A 19222-nucleotide genomic window follows, 5' to 3' on the forward strand; every position below is an offset into this window, starting at 1 on the left:
TCCAGTTTCTTATTATGTAGTGGAAACGCCTCACAATCTTCAGAGAAGCAAGCTAATTATGACGAAGATAGATGGGTTTCCAGAGAAGCAAGCTAATTATGCAAATTGTTTTACTTTCCCATGGACCCGTAAGCTCGGTATGGATCCAAAGATACATCGAAACTACTTGGTTTTGATGGCAGTGCAGCCGACGATGGGAGATGCGGAGGTGTATGTTTTGTTATCAAAAACTATGAGTCCAGACTAGTATCGGTGGGGGGTCAACGGATTTTCGATGCTTCGGTGGTGTATGCTGAGCTCAGAGTTGCCTAGAAGGGTATATTCTTTGCCCAGCGGACATTGAATGCAGATCGGCTTATCCTTGAGAGAGACTGGGCGACAGTGATCGATTAGGTCCGGGGTCGGAGTCATGCAGGTGAGGGTAGGCCACTACTTCTCGACATTCGCAGACTCCTGCAAGAGTGTGTCACCCACCATGCCACATACATATACAAAGAAGCGAATAGTGCAGCTGGTTGAAACAACGAGAGAAGCCGGAAAAGCGAAACTCGGGGAGCCCTCAGAACCTCAACCAGTTTCGTCAAAAGAAAAAGGAAAAGCACCTATCCAGGAGGAAAAAGAAGAGGCCGGGTCAAAAGGAGGAGGTCAATCTATCTTCACAGAGCAAACCGTCGGTTAATCCTCCAAAAATCTATCTTCAAAAAAAAATGGGATATCGAGGATTAGGACTTTACAGTAAAATGAGAGCCATTCAGCCAGAGTAGAGTCTCTCGTACTACAGTGCAGGAAGTTAGCTCGGTGCCATATTGATGGTAAGATCTTTTTTTCTATTTGATATGAGATAGAAGGAAAAACGAGCTGGCAAAAAAAATTGAATTAGGAAACGCTAACTATCCATTCCCAACACTCAATAGGATGACAAACGCACGGAAGGGTCATCAGTCCAACAGTGTCTGTTCCACCAGAGCTCTCAGCTAGAATAGTCCATAATGCGGGAAGGCGATCAAAGACCGTTCGAAGTGCTTTAGCGGCTTCAAGTTGACGAAACCTCTTTTTTTGCATACATCAAACTTTCCTTTGAAGGAGACTGGCCTGAGTTGCCTTCTATGAAGCCCACCATTCCGGAGGCTTCGAATGGATGGAGCATGACAAGGTGCTGGACTTTTTATCTGCTTTGTTGTTTTCTGATTTTGTTGGCCGCATCCACACCCTAGGATGTGAATCGCCGTTGTACCAACAAAAAAAAAAAAAAAAGGCCTAAATCTAATTAGGAATCCATATACTATGCTATAGTTTTACTCTTTTATCCATCGTATTTTTGAAAAAACTCATCAATTGTTATATCATCAATTATTTGTTGAATAGTTTTAAATACACCAAGAATCGAGCTTTTCAAATCATGTTACCCGCTTGAAACCTATTAGGCTTGGAGCCAACCCACAATTGCCAATCCAAGTCAGGAGGCATTTAGATCCAACCCAACGCAATGGTAACCTAAGAAGGTTCTATTTTTTCTGGTTTGAGCCAAGTTGAGCTAACCTATTAGACCAATCAGATCTTTTAAAAATAGTTCGTCATCTTTTGCTATTTATTTTTCAAGAACAGCGATGGTTTAAGTCCGGCCATATCAAGATGACCAAATCGGGATGCACTTGTCATGCAGAGTACATTAAGCCAAGGGACAATCAGGTCTGTGGATGCATCCCAGTCAAGAAGTGTCAAATCCGTATATTTTCAGCATATATTCGGCACGTCTAGATTTCAAATGTTAGTATTCTAAGGTAAATCAACCAAAATATAACATGACAACTTTCTAATTTTTCCTGAACATAGACGCTAATGGGAGAAATGTTGGCATCTTGACCTCAGATTAAACCAATCTTCTTCACCTCGGTATAAACCGAAATGAACAACTTCAGCAAAAGACGAGTAGCCGATCTACACATGCTAATAATAACCGACAATTATGACAACGGGCAGTTATGGCAGCACTGCTATCAGCGCATGATCAACGTCGTATGCTGCTCACGTAGAATGTTTTCCATGCCATAAACATACAGCTAGCCATTAACACACGATGCATCAAATCAGATAACCATACAATTGCCTACTCTATAAAAAAAGGATACAGTTGACTACCCTATAAAAAAGAGGTAGACTGAAGGTTCTCAGGCAAGCTTATTCAAAGAACTCTACTCCACTAAGAATTCTTCCTTTCATATTATTGCCTCTCTATTCTCACTTAGGAATCGGAGGATTCCCAGCCGAAAACTTTCCAACAAGTGAGCTTCTTGCAAGCTATTCTTGGAAGAAATCAACTCTTCCACACCTCAACCGCCTCATTCGGCTCGATTCTCACTGACCTTGGAGTTAGCCGGAGGCAACAGACGCTATAATGGCATTGCTTATTTGAATATTAGCATTAGGTCGGATTTAAGAAAATTCAGAGATTACCAGGGAAATAACATAATGGGTTGTGGGTATTGTTCAATGAAATCGTATAGCTTTTGTCTTAAAAAAATACAAAATATTATCCACCATGAGCTGTGGATATCTCTTCTAGCAGTCAGTATGTAGCACCTCCCCCATCCATTTACTCCAGTATGGTAATGTTATAAAGGAACATTTGCATATCAAGTTGAGAGAGATTGCGACCTTTTTCTGTGAACCCAACTGAATTAGCCATGCAATGAACTTACCATTTTAACAGGCACTGACTTCTTATCGAAGTTTGCAGGCTGCACAACAGGAAGCTGACTTCAATGATTTTCCCTCCCCTGCGTTAGTTGGGCGCACCATCAGGCTGAAGAGGGTGCACTACAGCATGCCGTCTTTGCCGTTCACGGAGGTAAAGGACAGCCAGGAGGCATGCAAAGAGGGTCAATATAGTTGCATTGCCTTCATCCATGAGTACTTCCTCTACCCATGCCTCAATTCTTGGAAAAATCTCAGGGAGTGAATCAATCAACTTAACCTGAAACACATAATAGAAATTCCTGAATTTGTCTACAAGAACAGAGAAAACAGCCCTCAAAGCACAAGATACACCGCATACTTTTTTTAAAAAAAAAGGCTACAACAGATGCAGATCAGCACTGCTTTTTGGCAGATAATAAAATAATTAAAATGAAAGATTGAAAGGTATATAAAGGCATTTTGTCTCAGCAAGTGAACAGCTTTTTTGATTCTAAAACTATTGGTTAGTTCCAACTGAAAAGTGATGCGAACCTCAACCACTAAAGAAACGACGTTAACAGCAGTGCCAAAATGACCAAATACTCATACATGAAACTATGCAATGTGGCACTTTTCCAGCACGCATCTCTTGTGTGAAACAGAATATTCTGCACTACATGAGAGGGCACAATATGACAACTCAGAGTTGCATTGTTGAATTACATTTCTTTGACATTTAATTATCTTGCCAAAGGCCCATACAAAGTGGACAACTCAGAGTTGCATTGTTGAAACGCTCAGAACTTCCACGTCTGAAGCCAGCCTGAGCATGTCATAAGAGTGATAAAATAAGGTCATTAAGATTTTAGTTCCAATTAGCCATAGTTGGTCTATCAAAGTCCAAACCTCAAACAATGGTAAGTTTCTTCAGTGAAATATAGTCCTAGTATTCTTAAGCTGCCGCAAAGGACAGTTACATACTACTACTTCTTAATCGTACAAACTGAAGACGCCTTTGTGCTAATTTTAGAAAAAGCCTTTTTAAAGCCATATCCAGATAACCAATGGTATCAGCCATTGACTTTAACAGCTGCTTGCACATTAGGGGTTAAAAGATGAAAGAAAACAATTTACCAGGAGGCTGTCAGCATGGTTCTTTCGTATCCACAAGCTCGTAAGTGCCAAAGTAACAGGCAACTTTGCTGCAGGATCAATCTCAAGGGCTTGATCATAATACCGTTTTGCCAAATGAAGATCCAAAGGAAGTCCTTGGCCATGCTCGTGCATGTATCCAAGATTGAACATTGCCTGAGCATTGGACTGTGATTGAGCATGCATGTATGCTTCCGCTGCACGTTCATAGTCTCTCTCAGTGCCCTGCAACAACAAAAAACAGCAATCAGAGATGAAGGTCTGTCGAATATCTGATAACAAGTCAGTAGTATATCTTTTGCACATCCCACTAGGTTCTTCTGATTATAGAATGGATAAATATAGTGCTTGTCTTATATTCAAGAATGGAAGTGCTCTGTCAACAGACAGCTTTTCAATGAATCTGGTATTGTTATAACAAGAATCAGTTTTGCTTAGAATTGGCAATAGTTTACAGCTAAATAACAAAAAGCAAGTCTCAGGCATGGTTGGAAAATAGTAAACTGAGGTAGCTGAAAATGGCCTTGGACCCAACCAAGCGAGGCTTGTCAACCATTTCCTGCATGTCTAAGAGCAGGCCATTGGGCAGCAATTAAGGCGGAGTCTGAGTTAGACATAGCCATTGTTATTACATTTTACTATTCATGATCTGGATCTTACAATCCAAATCAAAATGGCCCTAAATGATATGGATCCCATCCTTGGATTAGGATCAGTTTAGGATCACAAGATTTAGATCCATATAATGGAGTATACGTTTCTTTGGATCAAAGGATCCAACTGATTGTGTTATTTGCATATCAAATCATGAGTAGGTCCATTTTCTACAATTTCTTTGACCATGTAGTTCTTAAATTACATATCACTAATAAATCTTACATGTAGAATTAGCAAGTCTGTTGCTGGAGTTCATAGAGTTAAAAATAAGATGCAAGCTTCTGCATTGTTTTACAGCCATATGTTAAAGTTTTATCTTTGTTTATTCTAAAAAATTATACATAAAAGGATAATCAAATAGAGAGCTAGTATATAAAAATCTTGATAACCAAATAGAACGTATGTTCATTAGAAATACTATATATGGGCCTAAATTGGTGAAAAATAGACTTGCATGTATACTTTTTATTCTCCATTCATCCACTTCATAGTCGACTCATATGTCAATTTTCACATTCTTTTATATTTAGGAATTTCTGAAAGAATTCAGATAAAAAATCGTACGATCTACAAGTATATCTGATCAAATTAGACAACTCAGTCCCAATCTTAACAACATTGGATGTAGCTCATTAAGCTTATCTCCAATCAGGAAGCGTTATTGATGCCTAAGAGAAATTGTTTGTATATTGACCTTTAGCATTAAAATCAAGCATGAGGATGGCCTATGACTAGAGGTGATCACGGGCCTTCTGGCCCGCCCAGCCCGCCCGGCCCGGCCCGAAAATTTTCGGGCTTGGGCATTGAAAAAGCGCCCATGGGTCGGGCCTGGGCAGGAAAAGCGGCCCGACCAAAAAAATCGGGCCGGGCCTGGAAACTTTTAAAAATGGCCCGGTTCGGCCCGGCCCGACCATAAAACATTAATATAATATATTAATTTTTTTTTTTGAGAAACCCTAGACTAAAGTCCTAAACCAAACCCACCCACCCACCCCCCTCGCTGAGAGCCGCCGCACCCCTCCCCTTCCCTCGCAGAGAGCCGCCGCACCCCTCCCCCTCGCTGAGAGCCGCCGCACCCCCCCTCCCTCGCTGAGAGCCGCCGCACCCCCCCTCCTTCCCTCGCTGAGAGCCGCCGCACCCCCCCCCCTCGCTGAGAGCCGCCGCACCCCCCTCCCTCGCTGAGAGCCGCCGCACCAGGAGGAGCAGCGAGCGACGATAGCGGTCGACGACAACGACGAGGCGGTGATCGCCGCGCTCCGCGCCTCCCGCTCCAACATCGTCTCCATTCTCCGTGCCTCCACCCGCAAGGACAAAGGCCTCGCCGCCGTGGACGCCCGCCTCTCCCTCGGCCTCGACTCCCTGGACGCGGTCACCGAGGCGGTGGCACCGCTCGCAGGCCATGGCCACCAAGGTCCTCCACGCCCGCATCAACCGCGTCGTCCCCCCTTATCTCGACTTCGTCGACTGCGTGGACCGCCTCCGCGAGACCATCGCCGCCGTGACGGCCGGGTGCGAGCCGGCAGTCCTCCTCCTCTTCGAGCTCGATCCCGGCTACGAGGTGCAGGATGGAAGAGAGAGAGAGAGAGAGAGAGAGAGAGAGAGAGAGAGAGGTGGGGGGGGAGGGAGGTGGGTGTCGGGTCGGGCCTGTCGGGTCGGGTGTCGGGTCGGGCCTCTCGAGTCGGGCCCGTCGGGTCGGGCCTCTCGGGTCGGGCCCGTCGGGTCGGGCCTGGGACCAGATTTATAAGGTTGGGTCGGGCCTGGACAAAAATTTAAGCCCGACAGTCGGGCCGGGCCGAGTCTGGGCATAGCCATCGGGCCTAATTTCTGCTGTAGAGCCCGGCCCGAGCCCGGCCCGAGCCCGGTTTTGATCAGCTCTACCTATGACCAAAAGTACACTTCCAAGTCTGGGCCATGACGCACACAAGCAACCAAAATAAATGTGAAAATTAATTATAAAGTATCTACCATTCCTCAGCTAATCGGATCTGACAAAAGTGGTTCCGGTATAGCACCCATTCAGATGATGATATATACACAAGAAGCCTGTTTAAAATATTGTTAAACTATTGATACTGCCATTCACGTTTATTCAACTGTATCATGTCTTCGAAGCATGTACATAGAAATGCATTTATGCACAGTTGAAATAAGCAATTCGGAGCTAACAAAGATATGTCAAGTGAATTGAACAATTTACTCAGACTATTTTAGGACACCAGCCAAGTATATAATCTAATAATCATTATCAAACAATACATACCCGGCCATAGTAGTAAGCATCCCCAATCAACAAAGCAGCATGTTCATTACCCTGCTCTGATGCTTGCCACCACAGAGAATGCGCACGAAGATGCCTCTCCGTGTCTGTGCAAAAGCCAGATTCTCCCATGCACATGCTTTGTTCCCCATATTTATCAAGGAGCCATGCAGCGTTGCTTTGTGCCACCTCATATCCCAGCTCTGCCATTCTAGAATATAGAAAGAGTGCTTTTCCCACATCACCTTTCAAGTAGGACTCTAACGCCCATCTTGACAAGGAACTCCAAGGTCCCCTCTCCGCTACTGTTTTGTACAATAGTGTAGCCTGAACCCAGAAGGAAGAAACAAATCAATAATATAGTACATTAAATCAAGAGAACATACCACACAACTGTAATTAGCAGTTGGGGATAACGGTACCTTGACACAAGTCAATATCTTTAATTGTAAGAATGCTACATGAATAATGGATAATTAAAATAATGGAGTGAAAAATGATTGAGAAATAAGAAAATATTTTGTGTTCTAACTTATTTTTCCTGTCTAATTATATCAAAAGCTTTACAAATTGGATTTAAGGAGTTGGATGCATGACATAATCAATTTTGTACTCTTTTCAGACAGATGACATAATAAGAGACTCCAAGTCTTCATGATTCTTCAAACCAAGTCACTTCAGTGCAACAATTACAAATGGCAGCAAGTTATTGCAGCAGATGTTGTATTTGGAAAATAATATGACGATGTCATTGCACAAGGCAATTAGCTGCTGGCATAACCTTTCATTTAAAACAGTTACTAAAGGAGACACCTTTCCTCCTCCATAGGTGATTCCAGCACATGCATTAGGAAGATCAAGTCAACTCGGTTCCTTGAAGTGCCTTAATGATGTATGTTAAGTTCTTAACTAACCAAATCCTAGATTTAAATCTAACTCTTTGTTAAAAAGAAAAGTGAACAGTAAAAGGCGGCCATGCACCTAAAAAATTAATAGTAACAATAACTGTTCAGAGCTTGAATTGGCAACATATTTTTAACAAATAAATCCCCAACTTGATTTGCACCTCTGATTCAACTAAACAAATCCTAGCCCTCAAACTAAATTTATGACAAATGTTCTTTTTTAAAAAAATGATATTATATACCTAATCATGTCTTGGCATTTTAACTTGCTCAAAAAAATGATACATTTAAAACATGCATCACAACGATACACCAAACTATATATTATCTAGTTGAAAAGGACACATAGATAGTCACAACACCAAAACATATAGCTGCATTCAGTTCGAAGATAAGGGGAAAAAAACAGAAATTAAATTCTAAACCTAAAGACTCATCTAATACTGAGCTACAAACCAACCTACGATACGTCTTATGGGATCAAAATTTCAGGTCATATGCATACAAGTTCCTAAAAAAGTATTTGATCTCATTTATTCAACAATTTAGGCCACAGAGAAAAGACAATATGAATAACTATGTTACATCAGAAATCAAGGATCATTCCTAGTAGTAGAGTTGGCCTTAGAAAGAACAAACCTAGATTGAATTGTTATTATACCGAAGACCTTATTTTTCGTGCATGCAAAAGTTTGTTCCTAAGAGCAAAGGGAAAGTGTGCTGGGAGCTTTTTTCGAACATCAAATTCAATGTCATCCTTGCTGTAAAATGCAAATCTAAAAGACTCTGTTCCACTGTCTGCTTGCTCCTTTGCTCATTTCTTGCTCTATGAAGATATGTATTATCCAGTTGTTTCACACTTTCAGTTTGATGGAAATGTCTAACAATTGAAGGGAGAAAAAAAAAAGAAAAAATAGATTGTTTTTCCATTGTTTTTGAAGGTCTCCTACCTATACATCAACTTGGCACAAAAAATAGACATTATCACTTGTGCTAATACTGACTATAGCGCAGCAGCGGTCAAAGGTTCCTTGCGGCACAGTAAGGGAGAATGGCAACAATGGAAGTACCAGCCCAGAAGGCTTTGCAATGGTCGATCCAAGCAACAGAGGGCTGAATATGCATGAGAGTTCATATATGAAAGTGTTGTTGATCCACAGCCCTCCAATCAATGGGTACTGTTGCTGGAAATTGGATCCGGAGAACGCTGATAGTGTTAGGGGAAAAACTAAGTTATCCCAGAACGACCTGCGGGCGCCCGACCAGGAGGCGCCCGACCTGCAGGCGCCCGACCTAAAGGCAACTAGCTCGGCTCGGCGCCCGACCAGATGCCGGACTCCGGGATGCCCCGTCATGGCATTCGACCTCGGTCTGATCTCCTTCGGGAGCCCTCAGAAACCTAACCTCACCACTCACCCACTAACGTCACGCCCTTCTGTAGTTCAGTCAGAGACCATACCCTACTTCGCCGTCAGCAATTAATGCGCATGGCCTGTTCTAATCTCCGGCTCACTCAACCATTAAAGCGTATGGCCTCTGTTGATCTTCGGTTCACTCAACCATTAAAGCGTATGACCTCTGCTGATCTCCGGTTCGCTCAACAATCAATGCGCTCGTTATCTACGGATCTCCAGCCCTCCACGGTAGGCAGTTGAACTACTTCGCCACGTCTGATCAGCCACGACGACTCACTGACTCCAGTTTGATCTCCCACGACACTATATTAATGCACACGATCATGTTCAATTATGACCAAAAAAGAACCATTCGCCCTGTCACTTCACAGATAACACAATCCCCCTCTACAAAAGGGAAACCCCTCCACCTTGGAGGAGGTTGAACTCTAAAACCCAGAAAAACATCTCCCCTCTCCTCTTACATATTAGCCCCCTCTGACTTAAGCATCGGAGGGCCGGCGCCGGAAGCCCCAGCCACCGGCTTGTTGCAGGTCTCCCGGAGAACGCCGCCCGTCGACGGACCGCCCCCTCCTGCCGTTCCAGCACCGGAGCTCCTCCTTCTCAGCCGACGACCGCCCCCGGGTCCAATTTCCAGCAACAGGTTCAAAGAGCAAGTTAAAGCCTAAAATCTGCTTAAACAGTTTAGTTTTAGTTTAATATTGACTCTTGAGGCTTTTGTATTTAATTGTGTGCAGCAGCAGCTTAAGAAGTATTTTTCAATAAAAAATGGGTAATTACTGTCAGCACTCTCATGCTACAGTTCAGTGAATAATGGCCATTTTCTTTTAGATAATAGTGATGCCCTTTTAGTTGAATCCCCAGATTGTCGAAGTCAACGACTCCAAAATATAAAAGGACAGGGGCTGGCTGGCTTCAGAAGTGGAAAAAAAAAACTAAAATAGGTGTCCAAAGCATTGTACACAACATGTCATTAAGTTCTTTTTTTTTAAAAAAAAAAGGCCTGGTATGGCTACCCTTCCCAATCTTCTTTAATTCTTCTTATTTTCATGTTTCTTCTTCTCTCTTCAACTATATTTCTGCATTCTTATTATTTTCCACTTGAACTCTTCTTATTTGCTGGCTTATTTGCAGAATATAAAATCTCATATGTTGAAGCCTCTTCCATCTCAATATCATTTATTAATTGACTGCTGTTATATCCTCCTTAGTATCTGCCAGTTCTATATTGCAATCAAGCTTGATCTGATCTGAAATACTCTTTTCACTTCTAATCTCCTTGAACCTAAACATTGATTTCTGTCCTTTAAGTTTACCTCATTTGACATTCTTAGTCCCTCGAAATCTTTGCCACAGTTTGACAGCCTCCCACTTATCTAGGACATCTACATGAGCTCTCTTTTCTCCTTAAGTTAGGAACCTAATCAGATCCGTTCTTTTCCCAGTTTAAGACATCAAGCACTTAATTTTAATCAAGCCTTAATAAATTTTCCTCTTTTTGGCCTGCCATTGCTTATATGCATTAGGTCCAGCATCACCATGATCTAGACAACTTAAGACATGTATGCATCAAAATACAGTACACTCAAATACTTGTAAACCACAGATCATAATGGTATATTATATCATGCCACAGAATCCATCCATTTTTGGCCAAAATTGTTGCAATAGTTGGACACTTGGACCTGCTGAAGCTGTCAAAACTAAAACCTCGGCCAAAAGCAAAACTAAGTTTTTGGAACATGTAGTATATAAATACGGCAATCATATACGATGCCACATCTCACACACAGATGTTAAGACTTCAAAAACCAGAAACAAGCTCTTGAAACTTTAGCTAGCAATTGATTGCTTTTTCAGGTGTCACCCAACAACAAAACTTCAGGACCTCAATGACATCGCATTTAGTGAATAGTTAAACCCATAATCATGACTGCACATGACAATAAAGAAATTACTATAATTTTGATGAATTAACTGGGTTTTTTTGACAAAATCGTTCCACCAAGTATCCATCACTCTATCCCCTAATTCTATAATTTGAACAAACTCCAGTATGTGATGTATGTGGCATACTGTTTCAAACTCATACAAGATGTTGAAACAAACATTGTCCAATATGATCCAAACTGGTTCATCCAACCAATATGTTCACTTGACACAGGAAGGTTATGATATAATGATATTGTGTATTTAAATTTTAACTACAGCTTTCAAGGAAGCAACTCACACTTGGTTAACACTTCCAGTGTTTCAAGTGTTGCCTAAGTCTATACCTGGCACAGGTTGGGATAACATCTATTAATTATGTTTTTCTTAATATTTTTAACTAAAAAATCATGATAAGCGAATTTTTTTATTTTTTCTCTTAGCATGGCACATCACAGGCCCTGCCAGTTGGTTCAACATTCATCTATGATCACTTCGTGAACCAAAGTAAAGCATGAGTTTGACACTGCTACAAGTTAAACATACTTTTTTCTTTCAAAAATGGTGGGTTTACATGTTATCTGGCTGGTTCAGCTTACTCTGTCAAGCAGTTGTTACCGCCAAAAAGGCTTGATGCTAGACTAGATCAAATGCAATGCTCAAACCCAGACGTCTGGCCTTGTCTTAAGGGCAGAAGCAGGAGAAAAGAGTAGGATAGATTGAAACAAAAGGAAATAAATAATCTAGTAAGATAGGCTGAGCATGTAAAATATCTAAAAAATTTAATATATATATATATATATACTATGAAAAATTAGCAAAATTTTTAAACAAGGCTAGAGTAAAGCCACCTCATACTGCATAAGCTGTGTCAGACATACATAATAATCTTTTAAGTTAAACAAGGTTTGCGCTAGAGCAAGAAGAAATGTAGCCTAACTACAAAGCATGTAAATATAAATAAAAAAAAAACTACAAAGAATGTAAGAAAAGCAGAATAAAAGTGGATGGAGATGCGGATGGAATAGAAGATCATGCCAAATATCTAAAAGTATCACCTAGTATACTGCTGTCAAGCAAATTGACTTTAAACCTCAAATTATCAAACATTAGTTTCACATTAGGCAGCAAGCCAACTCAGAATGAAACTGTAAAATATCAAATGCACATTACAGTAAAACAGTATTTTATAAAACAATACAAAAATCAAGAAACTTCACTTTGAACTGGCATATATAGTATTATATACTGTGAGAAAAGCTGAATATATTTTTATTGAGAAAATCATGGTGGGAAAAAAGGGCTAGGGATGGTTTAAGGCTACAGGCATTAGCAAGCTAGTTGCATATGAACAATCATGATGTCTCCTTGCTTCAGAACATGGAAAACACGTACATATTTCAAAGTGAGATCAGTGTATGGGAATGAAAAATAGAAGCAACTAATGCACGAAACAATAAATAATCATTAGTGTGGTTTAGAAAGAAAAATACCATCTGAAGATTCTTCTTAAAGCCAATGCCTTTTTGGAACAACTTTGCCACTTGGTAGAGAGCCTTTGGCTGACCAGCATTAGCTGCAGTAAGGAAAAGCTTGCAGGCCAATGTCACATCCTTTTTTACACCCATACCCTTAAGATACAAAACACCTAGGTTATAATGTCCTCCAGGCTCCTTATTTTCAGCGGCTTTCTCAAAATATTCTCTTGCCTGTGAGTGACATTAAGAGCTGAACCATAAGTATTTCAAAATAATCAGCAAGCTACCTTGATTGCAGGACAAGTATTTTAATACACATAACTATATAGTACATGGAGCAAGTATGAAGCATGGATACAGTAGCAGTATTTGATGCCAATACATACCAAATACCAAGAGTATAAGTTCAGGTACGTCCGTATGTGTCATATACTTCTTACAAGTATCCGTTTATAAAATGGAAAATTGGTCAAAGATACAGTGGAGATACATTCTAGGTACCTCTCAAACACTTCTTGGATACTTTTTCATGTTATTCTATTCACTTATGGGTCAAGTTGGTCATGCAGGCAACATTTGGATCCACACTCATTTAAGATAAATAAAACCCCCATTAGTCTTCATCATTATGTGTTCCTTAATTGAGAGCCATGGAGAGCTTAAAAGAGAGAAGGACGACCTAGAAGTTAGAGTTGATAAACTAGAAATATTTATAATAAAAATATAACTACATATGCACATAGTTGTATCCTTACCACATTCATGTTCTTTTTCATGATTCCATCCCCTTTTCATATCGACGCTTCATATATGATCAATCATAAAAGCCCATGTATTTCAATTCCTTATCTCATTGTTTGTAATGGTTTATGTAATCTGGAAAATGTAATGCTCTTTTTTTTGAACTGCTGACTAATTTATCAAACTCTAATTGTGTCGAACAGAATATTGCCAAATCAAAAACTAACTGTTATAAATGATGCAATTTCACTGAACATGGAACCTACTATTTAGAAATGCTACAGCTAAGTAAGCTTGCATTTACTTATGAACTATGCAAATTTTCTCACGTCTTCAATCCCAGTTTTCTAAACATTCCCCTTATTTAGATCCTCTCTCGCAAATTTACCCACTCTCCTAACCAAGTACCCTCTAATATCTGCATATGATTATACCATCCAAGTTATAATTTCATCATTTTATTCTTTATGGTTGTCACATGTAACATTTCTTTTTCATGCCACTAGTTAAGCTTTCTCTCATGTATGAGAGGTTCCCGTTCTAACTAAATATTTGAATCATCATATTCCAAAGCTCATTATATGAGTAGGAGTCATGTTATAGCCCAAAAATTCAGCTATTGAATTATTATTAGCCTCTCAGTTGTCCTATTAAAATCTTTGCTCAAGTCGAACAAGCATGTGGCAATCATATAACAAATCAGGAGGAACATCAATTATCCATCCATCATTTCTTATTCAATTGGATATAGCTTCTCCTACTCTCCATCATGATGTATACTTGACCAAGTAATTAGAGTTGTCATCCTAGAGGATCACTAGGCCGTCAACTTTGATTAAATATCAACTTGCATAACCGTGACAAATGATATCAAACCTTGTCCTGAATATTTGGACCTAGCTTTATGAGCCTTCCTCACCAACAATACATATGACATTTACCTACGATATTTTTCATTTAAGGTTCCTGCTTTATAACTGATCAGCAATCTAACTTTAACACTATACCTTTGCCAAGCCTGGGACCAGCATCAGTAGAGTACCTCAATTTTGCATTCCATAAACTATTCCTCATATAATTAGATCATTTTCATTTGAAACAGTAGCTTTCCCATTTAATGCAAGTTTTTATGTAATAAGAAGGAAACATTGATTGCCTCTTAAGACACGTGACATATTTCAGTGCTTTTAAAATAAACAATAGAAGTGATGTCATACAGAATCGGACAAAAAATACAAAATTCTTTTGAAAGAAAGAAGCTGCCTCTCGCATATTATATATAAGGTTAAGCTAAGGCTAATCCAAGGTTTTCATCTCGGTTCGGATCTCAATTTGCATCGCTATAAGGCATCAATCAATATAGCATATACAAATCATCAGCCTTTCAAATGATCAAATACCAAACATCAATGCATTAGTAATTTTATTAATGTTGATTTCACTAAATCTGTTGATATTTGGATATCCAAGTTCCAATAATGTCAGCTAAGGTCCTGGAATATCTTGGGCCCTTTCCATATTTTCTCAGCTTACCATCTCGATAAAGATAAACCAACATCCAGTTCGTCTCGGTATTGGCCACCAAACGACATGGCCATGATAAAAGCCTGGGGTAATCTAAGATAGAAATTACAGGATATCTTAAATTACAAAAAGTTTGCCACTTATAATAATAACCAGAACATCGACTTATATACTAAAGATAAACCAAAAACTATTAAATCTTTTTTTTTTGGAGATAACCCATAGGTCTTGAATTATAAGATAAAAATGGTGGAAGGAAGAATCTCTTAGTACTGCTCGATACTATAAATAAATATATCAGCTGGTGAGAAGAAAGAAACGAAATAACAAACAAGAAGTAGAATAAACAAGATGTAATTTGGTACGATCCTCCAACCACAATACAAAAATTTTAGGAAGGTTCATAAGAATGCATTAGAAAACCTACAGCTACTATCCATTAGTTATAATGTTAGCTGCAACCGAGTTCGTCGCAGCATGTTCATTGATAATAATTACCATTGAAAAACCTGACATCTCTTTGTATGTAAAGCATGCTTTCCAACAACAACACATAAAATTAATGGCCAAACTTTCAACAATTAAACTCCAAATGTGTGAAACATCATTAAAAAAAAAAGAGAGAGAAAAATTTTAGTCAAAGTTCGCCGTCTTGGTACCGGACCCTATACCAGTGCCACACTAGTACAATATTGGTACAGTACAATACGAAATTTTTTTGGCATACCGAATGCCGATATGCAATCCGTACCGGTACCGAACCGGAATGGTACAGTACGCCGCATACCGCCCGGTTCGGGCCGGTACGACAAACCTTGGCTTTAGTACTATATGACATTGAAAGAGTAATGTTGGCCATACAAAGGTAATGACATAAATCCTTCATGAGAAAATAAATAAAGTAGAAAATGCATCACAAAAGCATTATTCTGCGGTTTAACAAGAATTCTCTCAGAGGCAATATTGAAAATCAATAGTGGATCCTCCAAATCAGATTCATGCCATTAATTATGATGTATGCCACTTGACATGCCTAAAATCCAGAAATCATATTTTTTTGCTGGTCTCTAATCTAAGTAACAAGAAGATGCAGAAATGGACGGCTTTAATATGATATGATTTTTAACTACAATCATAGTTTTGGTGGTATGATACGATATTTTGCTATTATCTAGGCATCAAAATCTTTCAATCTTTATGCACGTTAAGATAAGTAAATCATGACTGACAAAATGGATTTTCAATTCATATACCCTATCATGTACTTTAGAATGCTAGCATAGATGGTATTCTTCATTTTTTCACATCCAGATGATGCATAGGCCAGAGATTATCAAGATATACGGAGTTTTGGTTTCTAGATACTTTTAAAGGGGTAGAATCTGTAGATCAAAATCCATGACACAAATCTTCAATTTTCGTGGCCAATTAATTTCAAAGCTGTCAAATATTTTACCAAATATTTAGCACAAACTATATGCTCCAACTCTGTATAAATTAATATATACGGTAAGGCTTTGGCATAGTGCTCCTTAATTTTTCATGCCCTTTTTTTGACACTTTGCATTATCATCTATCCATCATGAAATGAATAACCAAGATAATTGTTCGCTGACCGGAAGTGGCCAGTCCAGGAATGAATGGCAAGTACTGTAAATAAGGAAAGTAATGGGCCATTATTTGTAGCAAGAGGGAGAAAGATCTTTATCTCCATCTTAGATCATAGCCCTGATTTGGAGAAGAGCGAGATGGCCACCACCACCTCTCCGAACCCTATCTCTTCTTCATAGCTTCACCACTCCGCTGCTGCAGCTCTTCCAATCCCATATTCTCCTTCCCTTTCTCCCCTACATCAGAAGCATTCTATTCCTTTCGTTACCGCTGCTACCCCACCAGCTTCATCGTTGGAGAACCACCAGCTCTGCCACATCTCTCTCTCTCTCCATGTCAGTACCAGGTTATGATGCAACATCTGTCTCTTTCCTTCTTGCGCATTTAGCAACACTCCTTCATGACAATCATGGACTTGGAAGGGAGAAAATTTCAAATGTTTCAGCTGATAAAGTGTATGTTCCCTTTTTTTTCCTTATTTTATCCAAGAATTAAGATGAATAGTTTTAATGAATAAAAAGCAACAAAAAAGCAAGACAGCACAACCAACATAATAGTTTTAATGAATAAAAAGCAACAAAAAAGCATGACAGCACAACCAACATATCTAAGCATTACTATAAGCAGCAAGCATTCTGTAATGTCAGCCCTTTTACTTTGCTCGATGCTAAAAGAACTTTGCTAATAAAAGATTCCCCTTCAACAATATCATCTTCCATGTCATCGTAATAGGACAACTAAACAGACATTTGACCTTATGAAATTTTTCCCATCAAATTTTTCTAAACATAGATCCCCATAACCCAATCCCATGTTCTGAACTAATTAAAAAATCAGTTGAATAGTGTTGATCGTAATCCCCCCCTCCCTTCCTTCCTCTCTTTCTCTCTCTTTTCCTCCACTTCTCCATCTCCCCCGCCCTTGCTTATGTTTCGGATTGGGAGGCGGAACCATGCCGATCGCCCCTGATATGACTCGATACGCCCCGAACGAGGCAATTCGAGATGGCGCTACCAACCTTGCCTACAACAATACTTTTAAATTTCTAGAAGGCCCTCTCAAATATTAAAAATCCCCTAAAGTGATATATGTCCACTCATCTTTTTCTTCATTTTTTTTAAAAAATAACCATCATAAACGTTCTTTAAATTATATATGAAAGCATATGACTGTAAGTATGAAACTTCCCTTATGAAACTTAATAATAACCACGTTCCTCTCAATCCCCTCTAGAAATATTCAATTTTTCCAATTGAAAACTGCATTCAAAAAGCATTAATCCAAGGAGTTTCTTGATCCTTATAAATAATAATTTCCAGTCAATGAATTAAATCTCATCCTCCGTGTTCAACGCATAATCTGAAATTTTACCTTCCATCTCCAATGCATGTGAGGCATATACCGGTCTTATAGTACCTTACTACTCCATAAATCACGTTTAGATATGTTAAATTTGTCTGTCCACCTAAGTGTTCAATAAATCCAAGTCAGGAAAATAAACACAAAAGGGTAAAATACTGTTGTGTTTTTACATCCAGGATAATTGTGTTGTCAAATATTCTGCTTTAATTATACTAACCACTAAATACTGTCCTGCAAAACTTTTGTGGCTCGCTAACTAGCAACGGAAGAACTTACTTTGGTGAAGTTTTTCTTCTCTACTCCATAGCCTTTGACATAGAGATACCCCAGTCCATTGTACGCTGAATAATACTGCTGCCTGGATGCGAGCGTGAGCCATTCAAAAGCCTTTGTATAATTCCTCTCAACTCCAGCACCTCTTGCATAGATCTCCCCAAGCAGCTCCATGGCCCTCGGGTCCCTCTTCTCCACAGCCTTAGAGAACCAATACACCGCCTTGGCGTAATCGGGCCTCAACCCTCTGAGCCCATAGTAATACAGCACACCCATCGCGTACATCGCAGCAGCGTTGCCCTTGTGCGCCTGGTACTCCGTGATCTGGACGCCCTCATCGTCCTCTCCCCGGGACTTCCTAAGTGCCTCCTTGTTCTCCTCGGTCCCGCTGTGGATCCGGACGGGCTCGATCACCGGCGGCTCCTTCGAGATCAAGAAGCTCGCAACCGCCGCCTCCGCCAGCTCCGCATAGAGCGCCACCGCCTTGTCGTACAACTGCACAGGCGCACGAGATTGGATGATAATTAAAGAAAGATTAGGGTTCTTGGGAGTTGGAAAAAATGATTGGATTTTTACAGGGAATTTGGGAAAAAAAGTGTAGTTTTAGAGGGTTTTGGGAGCGCTCACGTCCTGGCGGAAGTAGGTATAGGCAAGGACCATCTTGGACTGCATGTTGCCGGCCTCGGCGGCGAAGTGATGGTAGAGGAAGGATCTGGGGCGGCTCTGGGGGCGGGCGAGGCCGGTGCCGAAGAGGAAGGCGAGGGCGGACTGGGCGTGGCGGTGGCCGGCGGAGGCGGCGGCCTCTATGTCAGAGGAGGCGGAGTCCAAGGCGTCGGGGTCACCGGAGGAGGCGGCGGAGATCATGGCGCGCATGCCGGAGATATAGAGGTCCTCGCGGGGGTCGTCAGAGGAGGACGAGTTGGATGAAGAAGAGGAGGTCTCGAAGACGGGGCGCCAGGAGCCAGGGTCGCGGTCTTCATCGTCGTCGGAGGCGGAACCGGGGTCGTCAAAATCATCCCAGTCGGGGGAGTCGTCCGGGGGTTCGGAATCCGGGGAATCCTTGAGGTCGTCTTTGGTGATAACGAGGACGAAGGGGCGGAGGGAGGAGGTGATGGGGAGGAGACCGAGGAGAAGGAGAAGAGAGAGGGCGGAAAGGGTCCACCGCCGGCGAGGCATCGTGGAGTCATGGGAGGGTCCAGCGGGAGGAAATAAATAAATAATAGAGTTTTCATTGTAATTTCA

General features: G+C 40.6%; 1 protein-coding gene across 2 annotated transcripts; it reads right to left on the bottom strand.

Moving 5' to 3' along the window:
- Positions 1–2450: 2450 nt before the first annotated feature.
- Positions 2451–19175, bottom strand: LOC103696131 (ERAD-associated E3 ubiquitin-protein ligase component HRD3-like). 2 transcript variants are annotated; one of them, XM_039128983.1, is made up of 6 exons: positions 18608–19174; positions 17984–18475; positions 12485–12700; positions 6746–7069; positions 3811–4053; positions 2451–2974 (listed from the first exon to the last, which is right to left on the bottom strand). In XM_039128983.1, exons 1-6 carry the CDS (start codon positions 19154–19156, stop codon positions 2783–2785), a joined length of 2016 nt encoding a protein of 671 aa, XP_038984911.1. In that variant the 5' UTR covers positions 19157–19174; the 3' UTR covers positions 2451–2782. The 2 variants fall into 2 exon arrangements, with proteins under 2 accessions (XP_038984911.1, XP_038984912.1); XM_039128984.1 differs by lacking the exon at positions 2451–2974 and adding an exon at positions 3251–3499 and having other exon boundaries at positions 18608–19175.
- Positions 19176–19222: the final 47 nt, after the last annotated feature.

The sequence above is a fragment of the Phoenix dactylifera genome, chromosome 8, assembly GCF_009389715.1.
Source record: "Phoenix dactylifera cultivar Barhee BC4 chromosome 8, palm_55x_up_171113_PBpolish2nd_filt_p, whole genome shotgun sequence".
Lineage (NCBI taxonomy): Eukaryota > Viridiplantae > Streptophyta > Magnoliopsida > Arecales > Arecaceae > Phoenix > Phoenix dactylifera.

What these genes read in the sequence shown, in the direction of transcription:
- LOC103696131 (XM_039128983.1), bottom strand. Translation starts at nt 19,156, where the DNA reads ATGCCTCGCCGGCGGTGGACCCTTTCCGCCCTCTCTCTTCTCCTTCTC. An exon ending in ATGCTTACTACTATGGCCGG is followed by an intron (nt 4,054 to 6,745) that starts GTATGTATTGTT and finishes TTGTTGTTGCAG; the next exon opens with GGCACTGAGAGAGACTATGA. An exon ending in ACCATGCTGACAGCCTCCTG is followed by an intron (nt 2,975 to 3,810) that starts GTAAATTGTTTT and finishes TATGTGTTTCAG; the next exon opens with GTTAAGTTGATTGATTCACT.